Source organism: Daphnia pulex, chromosome 7, assembly GCF_021134715.1.
Source record: "Daphnia pulex isolate KAP4 chromosome 7, ASM2113471v1".
Taxonomy (NCBI): Eukaryota; Metazoa; Arthropoda; class Branchiopoda; order Diplostraca; family Daphniidae; genus Daphnia; species Daphnia pulex.
The window spans coordinates 11,544,043-11,561,150 of NC_060023.1; the positions used below are offsets into that span (position 1 = coordinate 11,544,043).

The window sequence follows — 17,108 nt, forward strand, 5'->3', positions numbered from 1 at the left end:
AAAAAAAAGGTAATTTCGTGACTGGTACCTTTTCAATCGCTTCGGGCGTGAACCTTTTAAAAAAATTTAAATTTTCACGTTTGAATTTAAAGGAAAACAATTTCAGCATTTCATGGCATCTCTTTGTTATCTTTCGGTACATTTTTGGAAAAGAAAAGAAAAGTACAATCGGCCCAACACGATATTCACTGAAGAACACGAGAGATAATTAATTCATTTGTCTCAAATGAAAAAACAAAACGGGCACTATTAAATTTCATTTAACTTTGTGTCAAAGTTTTTTTTTTCTACAACGTATAGTTCAGTTTTTTCTCTCTTTTTTGTTTTACGGACGAATAATATTATAAGTGTGACAATGAAAGAAACACACATGTCTGGAATCTTATCTAAAAAAACGATAAGAATTTTAATTGAATAATGATTTGCTTTTAAACAGGATCGTTGGAAGTGAAAACAACATCTGTTGAAACTACTTCGTTGGTCTGCAATTGCACGGTCACAATTTCACGCTCAATATCTGCCAATCAATTTAGCCATTAGTATTTCAATTTAAAACATTTTAAATTGAAATGGATTAACCTGTAATAATTCGGTTTAAAAGGGCCCGTCTTGTTGAGGCCCATGTATTTGGCCTGTTCGTCCGACAGTTCGGTTAAATGGGCATCGAAAGTCGGTAAGTGAAGGCTGGCCACGTACTCGTCTAAATGACACAATCAATCAAAAGTTAACGACATCAATTAGACCAGATGATAATGATGGTGGTGTCGTACCCATTTTCTTGGGTAGTAGATAGACGTCTGCCTTGTAGCGTCCAGCCGGGGCGTTGAATAGTTCAATCAACGCCAGGGCTTGAGTGGCGGCCGTAATGGACACGACGAAAGATGAAACGGACGAGCAGCTGAGATTCACCAATCGTCCCTCTGCCAGCAGAATAATCTTTTTGCCATCGGGCCAAATGACGTGATCCACTTGCGAGCGGACTTTTTCCCAAGTCAAATCCGGTGTCCTCAGGCTGTTCTATAATTATTTAATCGAATTCATAGTGAGCGGGGTTGGGCTAGGGGCTGGCTTCATTGATTATTCAAGAGCAAATTAAAAAATAGGTCGCTCGACTCACGACGTCGATTTCAGTGTTGGAGTGGCCCATGTTGCAGACGATGGCTCCCGACTTCATTTTGTCCATGTATTCCCGCGTGAGGACGTTCTTGTTGCCTGTGGCCGTGATCAATAGATCCACGTTGCGGATAACTTCACTGAGCTTCAAGACCCGGAATCCGTCCATGCTAATAATGCGGATTAAATAATAAAATCAGAGAGAGAATAAAATGAATAATTAGAGTAGCTTAGGTATCTTACCAGGCTTGAAGGGCGCAGATGGGATCGATTTCAGTGACGTAGACGACGGATCCCAGGGCTTTTAATGCCTGGCTGCATCCCTTGCCTACTTCACCGTAGCCGCAGACGACGACCTGCTTCCCGCCAAACATCATGTCGGTGGCCCGTTTGAGACTGTCGATGATGGACTCCTTGCACGAGTAGAGATTGTCGAATTTGGTTTTGGTGACGGAATCGTTGACGTTCATGGCCGGCACCGTCAATTTGTTCGTCTTGGATAACTGGTAGAGTCGGTGCACGCCAGTCACGCTCTCCTCCACGATCCCTGGACAAGGAAAAATAAAAGTTCACGTTCCCGTTTTTATTTGAAAAAGTTCTGTACTGGTCGTCTAGGGACTAGAGCGGATGGACAGACCTTTGATCATTTTGAACATGGCTGGATATTTCTTGAGGATGAGATGAGTTGCATCTCCACCGTCGTCCAGGATCATATTGGGTTGCCAGTTCTCGGCCGTGACGCATCGATCGATACACCACCAGAAATCCTCTTCCGTTTCGCCACGCCAGGCGAAGATGGAGAATCCTGTGTGCCAACAAAAACAGAAAAACAAAAGAAAAGAAGACGAGAGCCAATTAGAGCCGAACCCCGCCATCGTTTAGAAGGAGCCAAACGGAAATTACCAGCTTCGGCCAACGCTGCGGCCACCTCATTCTGGGCGTCCATCCAAAAATGAAATCATCAATTTTTATTATTTGTTGTAACGGGTTTATTCATTTTAAATTTTACCTGGGTCGAATAAATGTTGCAGGCCGACCATCTGACCTGGGCGCCCAGTTCTGTCAGAGTTTCGATGAGAACCTGATTAATAAAAATTCGATTAGTTAGTGGATGTTGAAAGGGAAAAAATGAGTCAGGAATAACTCACGGCCGTTTGGGCGTTGATGTGAGTACATCCGACAATTTTGGCTCCTTTGAGCGGCCTGTCTTCGCTGGCCCGTTTCCTCAGCGCCATAATTCCCGGCATTTCTAAAAGAAACAAAGTTGGGTGTTACATAATTGAAAGATACTATATAGTACATTGTCTCTCTTCTTCCGGCGCCTAGTAGTACTTACCCTGCTCGGCGATATCGATTTCCTTCCGGCCGTAAGCTGCCTGGTTGATATTCCTGACGCAGAAATCCGCCATGCCCTTTGAAGTTTGCTGCTCCTTTTCACGCGGAGACATTTCCTCCTCGTCCGACGAACTGCCCGTGTACGAAGCTGCACTCCAAAAAACCATTTTAAAAAATCACCGGGAAAAATAAAATCGACATTGATGAGGACAGGAAAAATATTTAAAAAAAAAAAAAAAGAATTGATTATGAATTTCAAGTTGCATGCGTGACTGAGCGTGCAATTTAGACAAAATGAGATGTGGCGGAAGAAAAATTAAACGAAACAAAATTCCGGGGTGAGACGCACCAGAGAGACAAGAACTGATGGAATGGCGACGTTCAGCCATTTTTTCAAAATGTAAACTGTCGGTTTCACGTCAAGTCAAAAGACTGAACCGTAGAAAGGATAAATTCACGATAAGAATAAGAAAGAAAGAAAAGCAATCATTTCCGGTAATCAAGAAAAATAAAACAGGCGATACACTTCCTCGACTACGGCCGCCATTTGTTTTCCCCATGTCGCTAATGTAAATCTAATGTCTTGGTATATATAGCGGGAGCACTGCAGCAGGCAAATCAACATGCACGTCATTATATAATAAGAGCCCAGTTTGGATTCAACAGAGTTTATCCGGCTTGCGCTATTTGATTTGGATTTGTTTGTTTGTTGGCTTACACGAAGTCGAACCGGCCGAGGCGGAGGACGAACGACGGCGGTTGCTAAGCGACGAAACGGGCAGACTGGAACGTCTTTTGGATCGGTCGCGGAATCCCATGGCCGCGGCGCCATCCATCAATTTCTCCGACACCTTGGCATGCGGAATTCGACGCAATGGTAACATTTGGCTTTTAATTCCTTTTTCGATCCGTGTTTTTTTTTTTAATCAATTGAAAACAAACAATCCAGCGGAATTATCAATAAGCTCAGCCTGGAACTAACACGTAGAAAACACCTGCGGAGAAAACGTTCGAATGAGCCGAGAAATGTCGGCCGGACTTGCTTTTTATCCCGCTCTCCAACGAAAAGAAAACGAACGGATTAACTAATAATCATTCCCAACCAAACTTTCCCGCTTTTAACACGCGCGGATGTGTACGGGGGGTGGGGAATTCCGGTCGGAGAAAACGTCATTTTTGAACGCTTTCTTAATTTTTAGTGCACATTTTTTAAAAAAAGATTTTACCTTTACGCATGATGGAAGGATTGTGTGAAGGAGCAGGTGGCAAAGAATCTAATCCACGTCCGTCTAACGACTAAAACATTTCCGATTTCGTCTCCCTTCCTTTGTACATAAATGCGACAACGCCCACACTGAGTAGAGCGACATGAAATTTCTACGAATTAATTCTGAGAAAAAACAGCCGATGAATAAGATGAGCGCATCACACACAGTGTCTGACACTGTGTGTCGTATCATTGTCATCCGGATGATACGGCACGTCAAACTGCCCAAAAAAGGGAAGACAAAAATCTTTCGTCACCTGCCCCCAATTCCTTTGGATTAATCCGGAAACGAAATTAAAATTGAATTAAAAAACGAACCTTGATGGAATAAGAAGAAGCCTTGACATCCTCAAAACACCGTCGTGACGGAGGACCGTCTTCTTCGTTCACCTTGTACATTTTCTATTTCAAATTCAAAAATAGCGCGAATGATAGAAAAGATGAACGTCGGCAATGCGGAACCCAGTGCGGGTACCGATCCCTCCCGTTGTGTATGAACGACTGTTTTGAGAATTTTAGACAGAGATCCTGATAAAAAGAAAAGTGCTGCTGCTCCTATAGTAGTTTCCCGAGACTGCGCGCGGGATCCGCACGGACCAACTACACACGTCGTGGCGCTGCAATTGTTGACGCCCAGGGAGACTATTGGATCGTCTCAAGAGAGAAATAAGGATCCCACATAAGCTGCACCTGAGTGTGTTGAATCGATTTGTTATACTGGAATGAAGTTCGCATCGTTACATCTCTTTTACTTTTTTCGGGAGAAAGAGTTGAGCCATTGTTGTTTTGGCAGAACCCTTAGGGTAGATATCCGCCGCTGGATATGCGCGTGACCTACAAGGGTCATGTCCGAGCTGCGCACACTACTCCCGCCCGAATGTGTGTATTTTTATTGACGTCACACAACGTCATTCTATTTCTGACGTGGAAGATGTTTCCGGAGAAGCGGATGTTTAGGCCCACCAAATAATAGCAGTCGTGGAACTTCTTCTTTCTTGGTTTTCCAGCCGATTGTTACAAATGATGAAGGGGCTGGGGTACTAAACGAAAAGAATGTCTGGGTATACCGGAGATGATTGCTTTTTCCTCCTTTTATCCGAGTTTAGACGAATCGATTCGACCAAAAAAAGGGGGAAAAATAAAATAAAAGAAATTGAGGTCAAAATAGTTTTGAAGGGGGGACACATTCTGCCGACAAATAAACTTTTGTGAAGAATTTCAAGTTTTAAAATCTGTCGCAGAGGAATGAAGTCTCGGTATATGGTCTCAATAGGAAAGGTATTTTCTATAGGGAGTGTCTAATGATTTGATGAGATCCTTTTTTTTACCTGAGCTGTAGCTGTCGGTGGAGGAGGCTGAAAGCGAACGGCTTCGGTACCTGCGGCTATTCTTCTTCCCCGCATTTTTCACATCCTAAAATTGTTTTAAGAAATAAAAAGAATAAAAAAGGTTAATAGGAATGCGTAGAAAAATAAGATTTTATCGATTTTCTGGTCGCCACTCTTATTGGGTTGTTATCACTTTCGTTTTACTAGGGCATAGTAGTAGTACAAGGATTTTGTGGTCGTAGCCACCTAGCGGTGAGAAGCAAAAGCAACACAGAGAAATAAAAGCTCGTCTCACGAAAGTCGGATGTTTCGTGACTACTTTGCACGAACAATTACGTCACGATGTGCCAAGGCAACGCAGGGCCACGTCACGTTGACCATGGCCCACATGGCTAATAAAAACTGGGAAAAGCGAGAGAGAAAAGTCAAAAGATGATGTGTGCAAAAGCCCCAAAACAAATTTGAAAAATGTGTAAAAAGCCTTTCACCGAAAGAACCTTGTCGTCGTCGCTCAGTTTGAACGTCACGTTGGGTTTGATTGCAGCCAGAGCCGTCACACCATTGTTGTTGGCTGCTGGCTGTTGTTGGCCTACCGATCCTTGCTGTTGCCCAGGAACACCAACTGGAATGTGCTGCTGATTGGATTGAAGTGGAATCACAGTTGCCGGAGGAACCGGCGACGAGGGTTGACGCATTATCGACGGATGTTTGACAGCCACCAACGGACTGACCAAATGATGTTTGCTCAAACGATCCTTCTCCAAATGGTGTGATTTAGCGTCGCTCTTGTCACGATCCGTTGCGAAAGTTTCGTCGGCCAGCAACGTGTCCACTGATGATTCATTCTGGGCAACCGGCGTGTAGTTGGCCATGATTAAAAAGCACACACACAAGTTTCACTAGTAAACAACACTTCTTTCGGCCAACAGCCAGCAGGTGATGGACGACCCGAACACAACGACGGATTCTACTCAACTGAGCTTCCGTCAACCAGCTGTCTGGATACATACGAATAACTAGTGTACTAGACAGAATGTTTTTCTCATGCAGGATGTACTACTACTATATTGCACTGTGTAGGTAGTACTACTTGGGTGTGTGTACGTACATAAAAGAGAAAGGGGAAGCCATGGACAAACGCATTTTTGCCATGAGGACCAACTGGGGGGATTTGCAATCAGAGCCCTCAACCCTCAGGGCCCATAATTCTTTTGTGAAAAATAAAAAACATTATCGATCCATTTGTTCTTACAAAAAGAATAAATAGTAGTCTGCTCAAATTATGTTTTTTACGAGCTCAAAAATTCGAAACTAGTGAAACCCAATAAGCTTCCGGCTGTGCTATCAGAAACCCCATGTTTTCTAGTTTTCTCCAATTGTATAACATCACATGATTCCTAACTGACGAAATAGCCACACTAAAGTATAAACGGATGTGGGAGGAGTCAAGTTCGTGAAGAAAAACATACATCGAAATAATCACGATTGTTTTCCTGAGGTTTTTAGTTACTCAAAAAGAATGGCGAGCCTCTCACATCATGCTGAGTAGGAAAAAACAACGAACAAAGTTTCAGCCAGAATAATATTTCGTGTGTGCCAAATAGCAGCATATTGAATCGGGAAACGGGCGGTTTTGTATATGTGTGTGTGCGGTTTTGTTTTGTTTTTCCTGCTTGGTCTTTTTTGTTTGAGGTTTCTCACGCTGAGTTTGTTGTTGCCACCACTGACTGAACATGCACACACCAGCAGCAGCACACTATTGAACTTACTCTCGGACGGGCTCCTTTCTCGGCGTGACGACTTTCGTGGAACCTAATACTTTGATTGCCGATAGCAATTTCCACATCGGCCATCTTGAGGCACGCTGCGAGTTTCTATGGAACACTGGGGGACCCGGGGAAAGAACTCGCAGACACTCAAAACCAGACAAAACAAAATAGCACCAGGGAACTTTTCTCGTCGTAATTCAACCAACGACCGCTAGGTGGAACTGACTTCTCTAAAATAATTGTATTTCAATGTGATATACATTCAAGATGATTGATTTCTGACTATTTTGACATGGCTATTCGTATCCGTAATTGCCTTTTTCTTCGTAGGCACGAATCATATCCGCCGAATTGCGACGAATCCGACGGCCAATCGGCTCAAGATCGTTATAACATTTGATAAAGACTTTATCTATGGCTGCTAGCGCTTCTTCTTTCGTGACGTCTGGACGGACGGCCATCACTGAGCCCAATGCTTTCATTTTGACGCATTCGGCGTGTTGTTTACGGATTCGGAAAGGCGAAGCGTCTCCCTGTAGATTAAAAAGCCATATAAAAGGTTGCTCAACGTTTTGATCACACACTTTTTTACCTGAAACATGGCCGACATGAAACTACAATGGGTCAGGTTAGCTGCTCTGATTTCCGTGCACGCCAAATGGTGGATATTTTTAAAATCAAGTTGGTGTCGACATGCGTCAAACATGTGAATCATTTCGTGTGTCAAAATTCCTTGAATTATTCCCTTGTTCCGAACTACATTCTGGCATACTACTATCTATAGACATAATCAAAAGATTATCATTATTAATTGAGAAAAAAGGACTATTTATTATCTGTAATATTTACTTGATTAAGTTTTGGATCATAGCCACCAGAAACCGAGACATCACAAACTTCACAGGCAATGTGTCTCCTCAAATCAATTTCACTATGTCAAAATGCGAGAAGATATTGCAGCATAAATGAAATTTAAAAAACCTTAATTTTATTTCATACCATCCAGATGATTTTAATGCACTGTACATTAACTTAACAAGAGGACCTAAATGAATCAAATGGAAGGATTAATTTACAACTGAATTTTGTAAGAAAACGTAAGTTCAGAGATGTTTACTGTTTTCAAAGCAATTGTAGACATTCCTTTCACATGTAGTTTTTTCTACATTGGTTTGACCAGCACCAAACAAAGCAATCTGCCACCATTTCGCACGTGCAGCTTCACCCCTTCTTTCGGGGTACAAGTCGTAACCCCAATTGTCTTCTTTGTCCACAGGTGCAGCTTCCGATGGTTTATCCGACATAATTATACACCTAGACTAGAAACATGCAATTAACACTGAATAACAATACATGCATCGTAGTAAAGTTTACGATGTCTTTACTTTTACAGGTACTTAATGAGGTTGTTTTGAATTTTTGCTGTTTTTAGTTGTCCGTGTTATTCAGCAGACGACAGACTGCCGGCTGAATGGCTTTACAGCATTGTGTGGAATTTGTTAAAATATTGATTGATATATTAAATTAAAAAACAAATCAAAATATTTCCCAATTAAAATAAAGAGTTTAATTGGAAATTCTCGATATTAAATTCTTAGGTATAAATTGCTAAAATGTAGCATTTTGCAATGCTGCCACGGAATGAAACCCCACCCCCAGAAGCTAAAATTGTCAAAGCCGAGTCCAAACTCAGAATAGAGCTCCGCCATTTTCTTCTACTTGTTCGGACGCGTTCTTTTTAAGCTCTGGTTCGGTGAGAAATACTCGTTGCATAACTGTTCGCAAGACCCACTTTATTGGTTAGTGTGTTTAGTTTTTCATCCATTCTCAAATATTGACGTGATTGTGAAAATGTCGTTGGTGATAATTCATCTTTGTTGCTAGGTTTACGTTGTTTAACATTGAATCGTTGATTGTTTGACAAGTCTTCAATATGAAACGCGTGTCCGACCGTGATGCATCGCCTTTCAGCAAACGCTCTCGTTCAAGCCTAGGCCATTATGATGAAAGCTCTGATGATGAGAGAGGTGGAGCTCCTCCTCCAAGACGTAGGCGTTCACCCAGCCCCAGTCACCGATCAAGATACCCTCTGCCTCCCGATCCACCAGTGATGAGGGAACGAGATGACTACCCACCACCAAGGTCTCGTCCACCACCCCCATCGACTGGTTACAAGACTCTCCTTGTCAGCTCAATCCATCCCAAAGCCAGTGACGAAGTTGTCAAAGACTCGCTCTACAGAGAGTTCAAAAAGTATGGTGAGGTTAGCATCAAGTTGGTGCACGGTGCTGAACCAGAAGACCGTTTGGCCTATGTTTCATTCAGAAACCCTGAAGATGCTCGTGAAGCCAGGCACAGCAAGCAGCGAATCATCTTGTATGACAAACCAGCTGTGCTCGAACCTGTTTACGAACCCTCTACCGCGCGAAGCACCAGGGCGCGTTCACGAAGTTATTCACCGTTGCCATACCGAGGCGAAGAAGAGCGTTACATTCGACCTCGTTCCCCAGATGATCGACACCGCATGTACGACGATCGTTACGATTATTCTCTGCGTGGATATGGTCCTCCACCTCCAACTGGCATGTACAGAGACTATCGTCCACCACCGTACGACTATCCTCCCCGTGGACCGTCATCTTACCGTGGTCACTCTTATTACGGCGCTGGAGGACATCCACCTGTCCCCCATTATGAAAGAAGTGAACGAGGTGGAGGTAGTCGAGGAGGTGGTGGTGGAGGCGGTGGAGCTGGCGGCGGCGGAGGTGGAGGTGGAGGAGGTCGCAATGAAGAAGGAGGCGGTGGAAGAGGAGATCGAAATCACGACCGCTACGAGAACAAGAAAGATCGTTTCCCAAATTATTTGCACCACATCCCGCCAGAAGAGGATCCATTGGCTACTCGGACTCTTTTCGCCGGTAACCTGGAGATCAACATAACAGAGGAAGAGCTGCGTCGCATCTTTGGCAATTACGGCATCGTCGAGGATGTTGACATCAAGAGACCGCCTCCAGGCACTGGCAACGCTTACGCCTTTGTTCGTTTCGAGAATTTGGACCAGGCCAATCGGTGTAAAGTCGAGCTTTCTGGCCAGTACATTGGCAAATTTCAAGTCAAGATCGGTTACGGTAAAGCCACGCCCACTACACGCATCTGGGTCGGAGGTTTGGGCTCGTGGACGTCGCTGGCACAATTGGAGCGTGAATTTGACCGTTTCGGCGCCATTAAGAAGATCGAATACAACAAAGGAGACACGTCGGCTTACATTTTGTACGAGACGATTGAGGCAGCTCAAGCAGCCGTTCAGGACATGCGAGGCTTTTGTCTGGGCGGCCCGGATCGGAAACTGAAAACTGACTTTGTTGACACCAATCCCCCGACAGCTCATCCGCCAACTGCCAAGACTAAAGGATCGTCTTCTTCCTACGATGCTGCCACCGCTAGAAGTGGAGCTGGCGACGATTATGCCGGCGAAACCAACTGGAACAATGGAGATGATCCCAATTATCGTGCGGGATCCGGTCGGACGGGTCGAGGAAACCGAAGTGGCTACGAGAAGAGGCCTAGCGGATATCGAGGATCAGGAGCCGATGGTGACGATTGGTCGGCAAACAGCAGCCGACGTCCTCCACCGGATGATTTTGACGCTGCCCGAGGAGGTTCCCGATCGCCGTCGAATGAAAGGCGAACCGACGACGGTGGAAGATTCACTGGATCCCGTACGCTGGCGGAAGTGGCTCGACGTTCTCCCAGCAATTGGACGGGCGCCTTGGTACTCAAGAATTCGTTTTTCCCCACGAAATTACACGCGACATCTGGCGAAGCGGCGATCGCCGATCTTTTGCTTCACGACGAGAAGAACCAGCCTCATTTGCGAATTACTCAGCGATTGAGGTTGGATCCGCCCAAACTGGAAGACGTTTCCCGTCGAGTTTCAGCTTCTGCGTCTCACGCCATCTTCCTCGGCCTGCCCGGATCGACAGGCGGAGCTTCCAGTCCCACTTCCGACGAGGCTGCAGGTGTCCAGAATCGTCCGCTTCGCAATCTCGTGACTTATCTCAAGCAGAAAGAAGCGGCTGGTGTCATCTCGCTGGCCAATAAGAATGCAGATGTGACTGGCGTCCTTTACGCCTTCCCTCCTTGCCCATTCGCTGCCGATCTACTCCGACGAGCAGCTCCGTCTCTGTCTGACGAGACTCTAAAGGATGATCACTTGGTGATAGTTGTAGTTAAAGGTATATTCAATCATTTCTAACTATCGTTTCATATTTTAATATCTTTCAATTGTATTATTTTGACAGGAGGAACTGCTTAAAACACAAATCAATCGACAACTGATTTACTACCATCTCTCAGACAAAGCCCGCGCACACCTTTAATCTTCTACCAACCGCTACCAAGATTTTTCACCAGCATACGAACGACATCTGGGTTTGGCCGTTTTGTTATCCCTACAAACAAAACCATAAAATAAAACTTTACCATTTTCTTGACCATTAGATGAGCTCTGTCAATCCTGACCTTTCTTTACTTTTTTTCTTGCTTTAACGTTTTCTTTTCAGGTTCCCGAAGCATCAGTTAAATAAGACCAATGTTTGCATCGGTGATTGTGTGTGTGTGTGAATGTGTTGTGTGTTTGTGTCGTGCTTAGGTTTTTGCCTAATACTACTAAACTAACCAGTTTGTTCATTCAGTGAGACGAGGGGAAGAAAAGGGAGCCGGGAATGGGGTTTATATCACGGTGATTTGAGGTGCGCGCGTGAGTGGCAAGTGTGTCTCCTCGCTCAGTGTTCCCCTATACAACCCCATCTGTGTGTTGTGTGTGTTTCTCTCTGTCTCTATTACGGCAAAAAAAAAGTGATGGCGAGCCAGTTTTTCAGTTTTGGTTGATTTCAAGTGCTGGTTCTCTAAGTTTAGGCAATTTAACACACAAAATACCACCCTCTCTCTCTTTCTCATTCTCTCTGTGCCAGATCTTCGATAACAAATTATGGGAAAAGGGGGGTCTGTCGATGGGGGGGGTCCAGCAGCTTTCGATGTGACAAAAGTGACAACAAGTGAAACGTGCGTGTTTCTCTCGGTGAATCTTGAGGTTGCAAAAAAGTGTGAGGGGTGTTTAATAGTGGTTTAAGTGCCGCAGAAATGTGTGATGTGTAGTTAAGTTCCCTTATCACTTCTCTTTTTGTTGAGTTTATTTTTTTTTTAAGTGGCATGAGCAGGAAAGAAAATCAAGTGTTGTGCTTGTGAGTTTATAAGAGATTAGTGATGTGTGTGATTGTGAGCAGAAGTGAGGTTTTTCCAGCAGGTTTTTCACTCGACTTTCCCTCAACCGTGACAAGGCGTTTTTTCCATCTTCTCCCAGGATTATTAACTCTTAAAAAAACACGCAATCCTTTCAAAAATATTCGTTGATCCGTACATTTTTTTTTCTTTCGCTTTTTTCTCATTTATGTAACCATCTGATGAAAGGAAACAAATAAAAAATAATAATAAACGATTTTTGTCTGTGTTTTATTTTGGTTTCGTTGATTATGCTCGAGGCTGTTGTGAAAAATTCGTCTGCTATGCCTTTGTAAACGTTTTAAATCGGAATCCTTTCATCCTCACACCTCCGATTTTAGTTTTAACATAAAAGGAAATCAACCAAGCATGTCGAAAAAGAAAGTGAAATCAAATGAGGATTTTATTAATGAGCCTAAAGTTGTGGCTCTTCCAGGCCAAACTTATTCTTATGGACAGACTCCTGCTGCTCTTTGCAGGTTTGTTGGTAGATGTAATTGTGTTTGTTTGATCATTCTGAAATGGAGTATATTTTCATATTTAGGCAGCATTTTAAGGAAATTGCAGAGCATCTTAATATGAGTGTTGAAGAACTGGCTAGAGGTGTTCTAGACAAGTCAGTTGGTGATCAGTTGACGATGCTGAAAGATTTTTACAAGAGCAAATTTCAAGAAACAGATGCTATCTATCAACCACTTTTAGAGCATTACTCATCTAAAGAAGAAAGAACTGATGAATCACCAGAAAAATCTTCATCCCAAAAGAGAAAAACCAGTGAAGCACCTGCTGTCGCTGTGAGGAAAAAGAAAGTGTGCCCTTTAAGTTTGTCGAGTGAAAGCGAGACTGAGGACAAAACAATCAAAGCTGATGTAAAGCCATCAAATAAAACAAGACGACAAGATGTAAAAACCACGATTAAACGACCCACAGCTGCGAATACGACTTTATCAAAGTAAATTTCAGAATTGTAAAAATTTTACATTTTTTTTAAAGCCAATCACATTTCTATTCCAGAATCCAGAATTCCATTGAAGCTACGATAGCTTATACTGACACTTCCACGACAGAAGATAGCTCAGTAAAGCCCCTAATTCAAGAGCCAGTGATTGCTGATTTTAACCCAGACAAACCAGAAGAAATTAAAGAGATAATATCAAAGACATCAAATGATGCACAGTCGAATCGGCCGAATATTATCAAAGAATCAACCAAAGAACCTAAAACTGTGATAGATGTTGTTGCTGGACCATCGAAGACGACAACAACTGAAGAAGAAGATTTCGAAACTTTCCTGTTCGGTAAAAGTCCTGCAAAATCAAAACCTCCACCCAAAAAGAAACTCCAACAACGTTCGCTAGAAGCGCTTTCTCAGCCGACACCTGAACGGACAAGACCTTTTACATTTGATGAATTCGATAGCCCTCCATCATCTCAGTATTCGACTCCGGGACTAACTTTTGAATCGACATCTTGTAGCCCTTCGTCTCGTCAACGAGATCTCCTTTCGGTAGCTCGAGATATCGCCGCCCTCCAAAGAGTTGTCGCTTCCGGGAAGAAACTCGGTGATTCCGTATCAGTCTCAGATACAATTAAATTTACAAATTAAAACAGATAAAGTTAAGATTTCAAATTTTTTTATGTGTTTATTTATGGACTAATTGAGAATGGTACAAAACTGAAGAAAAAGTGTTGCTATTCAGATTTAGTTTCCTTTTCAGCACTTATTTGTTCAGCAAGAGCAATGGATTTAATTGCATTCCTCTCTACTCTGACCTTCTTCTTCATATCCTTTTCAGCTTTCTTTGCTTCTTTTTCCTTTTGCACCATCATTTCCTGGAACTTGGGGTCTTTAACGCTAACCACATATCCGAAATGTTGACGAACTTCTTCAATCAAAGCATCTTTCTTTTCTTGGGCCACACGAGCAGTTGCCTCCTTTTTCTGATTCTTATCCTTCAGTTCTTTCATCCAAGAACCCAGTTTACCCATTTTTAAGTTGATTTCTTTTTGTCTGAAAAATTGGAATAATAGAAATTATTTGATCACAAAGTGTAATGTTTTTGTTTTCTATTTCAGTTACCTTTCCGCAATTCTGTTTGCTTCTTCCTCTCGTAATTTCTTCTTTTTCTCCACCATTTCTTGTATGGTGAATGGATGAGCTACTCTATCGTACTCCAGCTGGTTTTCCAATTCCTCTCGTGTTGGCCATGCAATCCCTAAATTGATTCCTGTCTCGAGACCATGCCTGGCAATCAGCTTTCTTCTGTATCTCACTGTTTCTTCACGTGGGAACAACGGATTTTGGGGATCGACTCCCATCTGTCCATGGAGCATTTTATAGTGACGACTTTTTAACTTGGATTTGTTTCTCTTGGCCTCGAAAACGTCTGCGGGATTTTCATTCGAGGGCTCGTGTTCTTTGATCTCATTCTGTGAAGTTGCAGTCAAACTCGAAGATAATCTTGACAACGGAAGAATGGCACTTTTCGAGGCGGTAATGCTATTACCGATGGATTTTGTCAAAACAATGTGCCCTACACGCGTGATAATGGACATTTTCTTTCAAATTTCTTCCGGTTTATTACTTTTTTTTTCAATCGACAACACTTGTCTGAGCAGACGACGGAAAGAAGTTTCGCCAAGCAGCTCAAGAGATGGCGTTGAAGCAGTTTCCGGTAAGAAAATAAAAAGTTCGTGCACTCACGCACGTACAGTTGTTGTCTAAATCAATTCGAGAAATAAGTTTCATATTTATTACAATTTTGTTACCCAAGACATTGAAGTGGAAATCTTTGGGGTCTTGTCGCAAACAAATAAATAAAAGTTATTCATCTCCTATTCCATCTCCCCCCCCCCAACCGTCAAAAGCTAGCTAACCCGATTACAGTTCGTTAGCTGGATACACAAAGACTCGGATAAACATGCAACTCTTCCAGACAGAGAGTTGCGGACCTGTACAGCTTACCAACAACATGTCAAGTAAACATGAAAGTAGCGACCAGAAAAAAGAACTCTCGTCTTTCTCACTCATGAATTTCGTTGTATGCTTTTTAATGTTTCTCGACGCTAGCAATGGCTGTTCGGTTGTGTCTCTTTAACTGAAAGATGTCCAATTTTTGTTTTATTGCCACAAAAGACAAAAGAAACAGCTGCTGGATTGGTACAAGTTTGTCAGCCAATCGAAACTAAAGGCCCCGCCCACCGGATCCGGAAATGACCCGCCTATTTCCCATCTGCGTTCTATTTGGACGCGAGAGATGAAGGGTAAATCGGAAAACATCAGGCCTATATCTAGCTGATTAGATTAAAAGGAAGAATCAAATAATGAAAACTGACTTTCTTTTGTTACAAACTGGACAGTGTCTTTTGGATGATGATAAAATGATAAAGAAACGAACCATTTCATTTTCTTATTTTTTAAGTTTTAAATCAACAATAATACCATTAAGTTTTAGTGTGCTTATTACTGTCTTGTAGTGTACAAATAGAATAATAACTGGTATAGTGGGCGTGAACAAATGTCATGGCCCAGAAAACCCCTTGCAATGACATCCCATGACCGAGTTGATTATTCCACTCGGCTACTTTCTCTATGTGATCTGGTCACTTTTGTACGGCCAGTCACCCCCCATCGAATATACATATGTATAATATGTACCCGACAAATATTTTTCTCCCATAACCAATCGGATGAAACGTATAAATCATCACATTTAGCGATTAGATATTCATATTTGGTCTTTGATCTATATGTCTATTCCTGTCGGATATGTAGGAAGGCGTGGTCGTAGATTCTATTCAAGTACCCCAACCCCTTCGACTAGAGAGTGCAGATCAACATCCTGACGACTCTATCCATCATGGACAAACCTTATTTAGGATTCCGAGTCGAATAAATCATCTCTCCCGTAGTATAGTTGGCCGCGTTCAATGTCTATGGCAAAATAATGTAACCTAATGCTGATTGAAATATGCTCGTACCGGCCGAAATCGAATAAACAATCTAATCAATTGTGGATCACAATTTTTTTCCAGATGATGGATGGCAATAATCTCCATTGAAAATAAATGGCAACCATTTTCAATTGTCGTAACAGACTGGTCACGTGACAGATGGGTTCTTACGTCTGACATGTTGCTTAAGAAAACACACCTCGTTTTTTTTCGTTATAAGTTCATCCGGTTGAGTAAAAAAGAAGAAGAAAATAAAGCCTTTTTGCTGTAGTACACTGTATAATCCTACATAGGCTTTTATACACTAGCCAGATGTGAGAGAGGGTGTGCCAAAGCGGGTGAAGGGTAACAGAACTAATCGCTAAAATCAACAATAGCTACTACACAGCAAAAAAAAGGGGGGAGTTGGTAGTAGTAGTATAATATTTATTGTAACATGGATTTCTTTGATTCATTTGAAATTTCCGACAGGTTCTGAACTTTTTTTAAAAAAAGGTCGGGTTCATAAATTTCTCTAGAAATGTGTAGAGACATTCGCAGAGCGTCCAGCAGCTCTATATATTTCAGTAGTAGATATAAGTAACGAATATAAGAAAAGAGGGGTGTCTGCTGTATGTGTTTTTAGTGTAGTAGTAGTAGCTAGCATCGAACAACTCTATAAAGAGAGCTGCAGTCCCGTGACGCAGATGAAGATCAACGATCTGATGCTGCGCTGGCCCCGGCGACCAGCGCAGCAAGGAGCACTCCATCTTTGGCCACTTTGGCTGATGAGATTGGGACGAGGATACACACACACAGCACACACAGAGATGACCTGTCTCTGAATGTCCCCTCTCTTATATATATAAATATATATACTACCAACTCCCACACCCAATAGAAAAGAACTCTATTCCCTATCCATAAAATGTGATGTTTTTACGATCCAGCAGCGGCAGCGGATATCAGCTTCTTGACCTCCCTAGCTTTTTTGGACATTGGCTTATTTATACTTGAAATATCGACTGGCGTCATCCAGGATCTTCTTTCTCCTGGAACTCGTTCAAAAACCATTTTTATTTT

At 42.6% G+C, this 17,108-nt stretch overlaps 5 protein-coding genes across 16 annotated transcripts; 2 read left to right on the forward strand and 3 right to left on the reverse strand.

The window, feature by feature from the left end:
• Positions 1 to 100: 100 nt before the first annotated feature.
• LOC124198583 (adenosylhomocysteinase-like 1) lies at positions 101 to 6,996 on the reverse strand. Of its 6 annotated transcripts, none has more exons than XM_046594479.1 (12): positions 5,532 to 6,996; positions 5,044 to 5,128; positions 2,450 to 2,596; positions 2,262 to 2,362; positions 2,123 to 2,194; positions 2,017 to 2,047; positions 1,751 to 1,918; positions 1,357 to 1,660; positions 1,118 to 1,283; positions 771 to 1,017; positions 580 to 700; positions 101 to 517 (listed from the first exon to the last, which is right to left on the reverse strand). In XM_046594479.1, the coding sequence occupies exons 1-12, from the start codon at positions 5,913 to 5,915 to the stop codon at positions 511 to 513; spliced, it is 1,833 nt and encodes a 610-aa protein (XP_046450435.1). In that variant the 5' UTR covers positions 5,916 to 6,996; the 3' UTR covers positions 101 to 510. The 6 variants fall into 6 exon arrangements, with proteins under 6 accessions (XP_046450435.1, XP_046450441.1, XP_046450436.1 ...); XM_046594485.1 differs by having other exon boundaries at positions 6,813 to 6,990; XM_046594480.1 differs by having other exon boundaries at positions 5,541 to 6,936.
• Positions 6,997 to 7,034: 38 nt separating this feature from the next.
• On the reverse strand, positions 7,035 to 8,296 carry LOC124198587 (mitochondrial inner membrane protease ATP23 homolog). 6 transcript variants are annotated; one of them, XM_046594492.1, is made up of 6 exons: positions 8,210 to 8,296; positions 7,930 to 8,131; positions 7,812 to 7,857; positions 7,662 to 7,743; positions 7,405 to 7,590; positions 7,035 to 7,345 (listed from the first exon to the last, which is right to left on the reverse strand). In XM_046594492.1, exons 2-6 carry the CDS (start codon positions 8,114 to 8,116, stop codon positions 7,109 to 7,111), a joined length of 738 nt encoding a protein of 245 aa, XP_046450448.1. In that variant the 5' UTR covers positions 8,117 to 8,131; positions 8,210 to 8,296; the 3' UTR covers positions 7,035 to 7,108. The 6 variants fall into 6 exon arrangements, with proteins under 6 accessions (XP_046450448.1, XP_046450446.1, XP_046450450.1 ...); XM_046594490.1 differs by having other exon boundaries at positions 7,930 to 8,126; positions 8,198 to 8,288; XM_046594494.1 differs by having other exon boundaries at positions 7,930 to 8,126; positions 8,210 to 8,281.
• A 173-nt stretch (positions 8,297 to 8,469) lies between these two features.
• Positions 8,470 to 11,526, forward strand: LOC124198581 (RNA-binding protein spenito-like). 2 transcript variants are annotated; one of them, XM_046594477.1, is made up of 3 exons: positions 8,470 to 8,611; positions 8,697 to 11,047; positions 11,114 to 11,526. In XM_046594477.1, exons 2-3 carry the CDS (start codon positions 8,746 to 8,748, stop codon positions 11,125 to 11,127), a joined length of 2,316 nt encoding a protein of 771 aa, XP_046450433.1. In that variant the 5' UTR covers positions 8,470 to 8,611; positions 8,697 to 8,745; the 3' UTR covers positions 11,128 to 11,526. The 2 variants fall into 2 exon arrangements, with proteins under 2 accessions (XP_046450433.1, XP_046450434.1); XM_046594478.1 differs by having other exon boundaries at positions 8,482 to 11,047.
• Positions 11,527 to 12,361: 835 nt separating this feature from the next.
• LOC124198585 (nucleolin 2-like) lies at positions 12,362 to 14,141 on the forward strand. Its single transcript, XM_046594488.1, has 3 exons — positions 12,362 to 12,571; positions 12,637 to 13,044; positions 13,107 to 14,141. Exons 1-3 carry the CDS (start codon positions 12,462 to 12,464, stop codon positions 13,696 to 13,698), a joined length of 1,110 nt encoding a protein of 369 aa, XP_046450444.1. The 5' UTR covers positions 12,362 to 12,461; the 3' UTR covers positions 13,699 to 14,141.
• On the reverse strand, positions 13,710 to 14,729 carry LOC124198586 (growth arrest and DNA damage-inducible proteins-interacting protein 1-like). Its single transcript, XM_046594489.1, has 2 exons — positions 14,173 to 14,729; positions 13,710 to 14,103 (listed from the first exon to the last, which is right to left on the reverse strand). Exons 1-2 carry the CDS (start codon positions 14,646 to 14,648, stop codon positions 13,785 to 13,787), a joined length of 795 nt encoding a protein of 264 aa, XP_046450445.1. The 5' UTR covers positions 14,649 to 14,729; the 3' UTR covers positions 13,710 to 13,784.
• Positions 14,730 to 17,108: the final 2,379 nt, after the last annotated feature.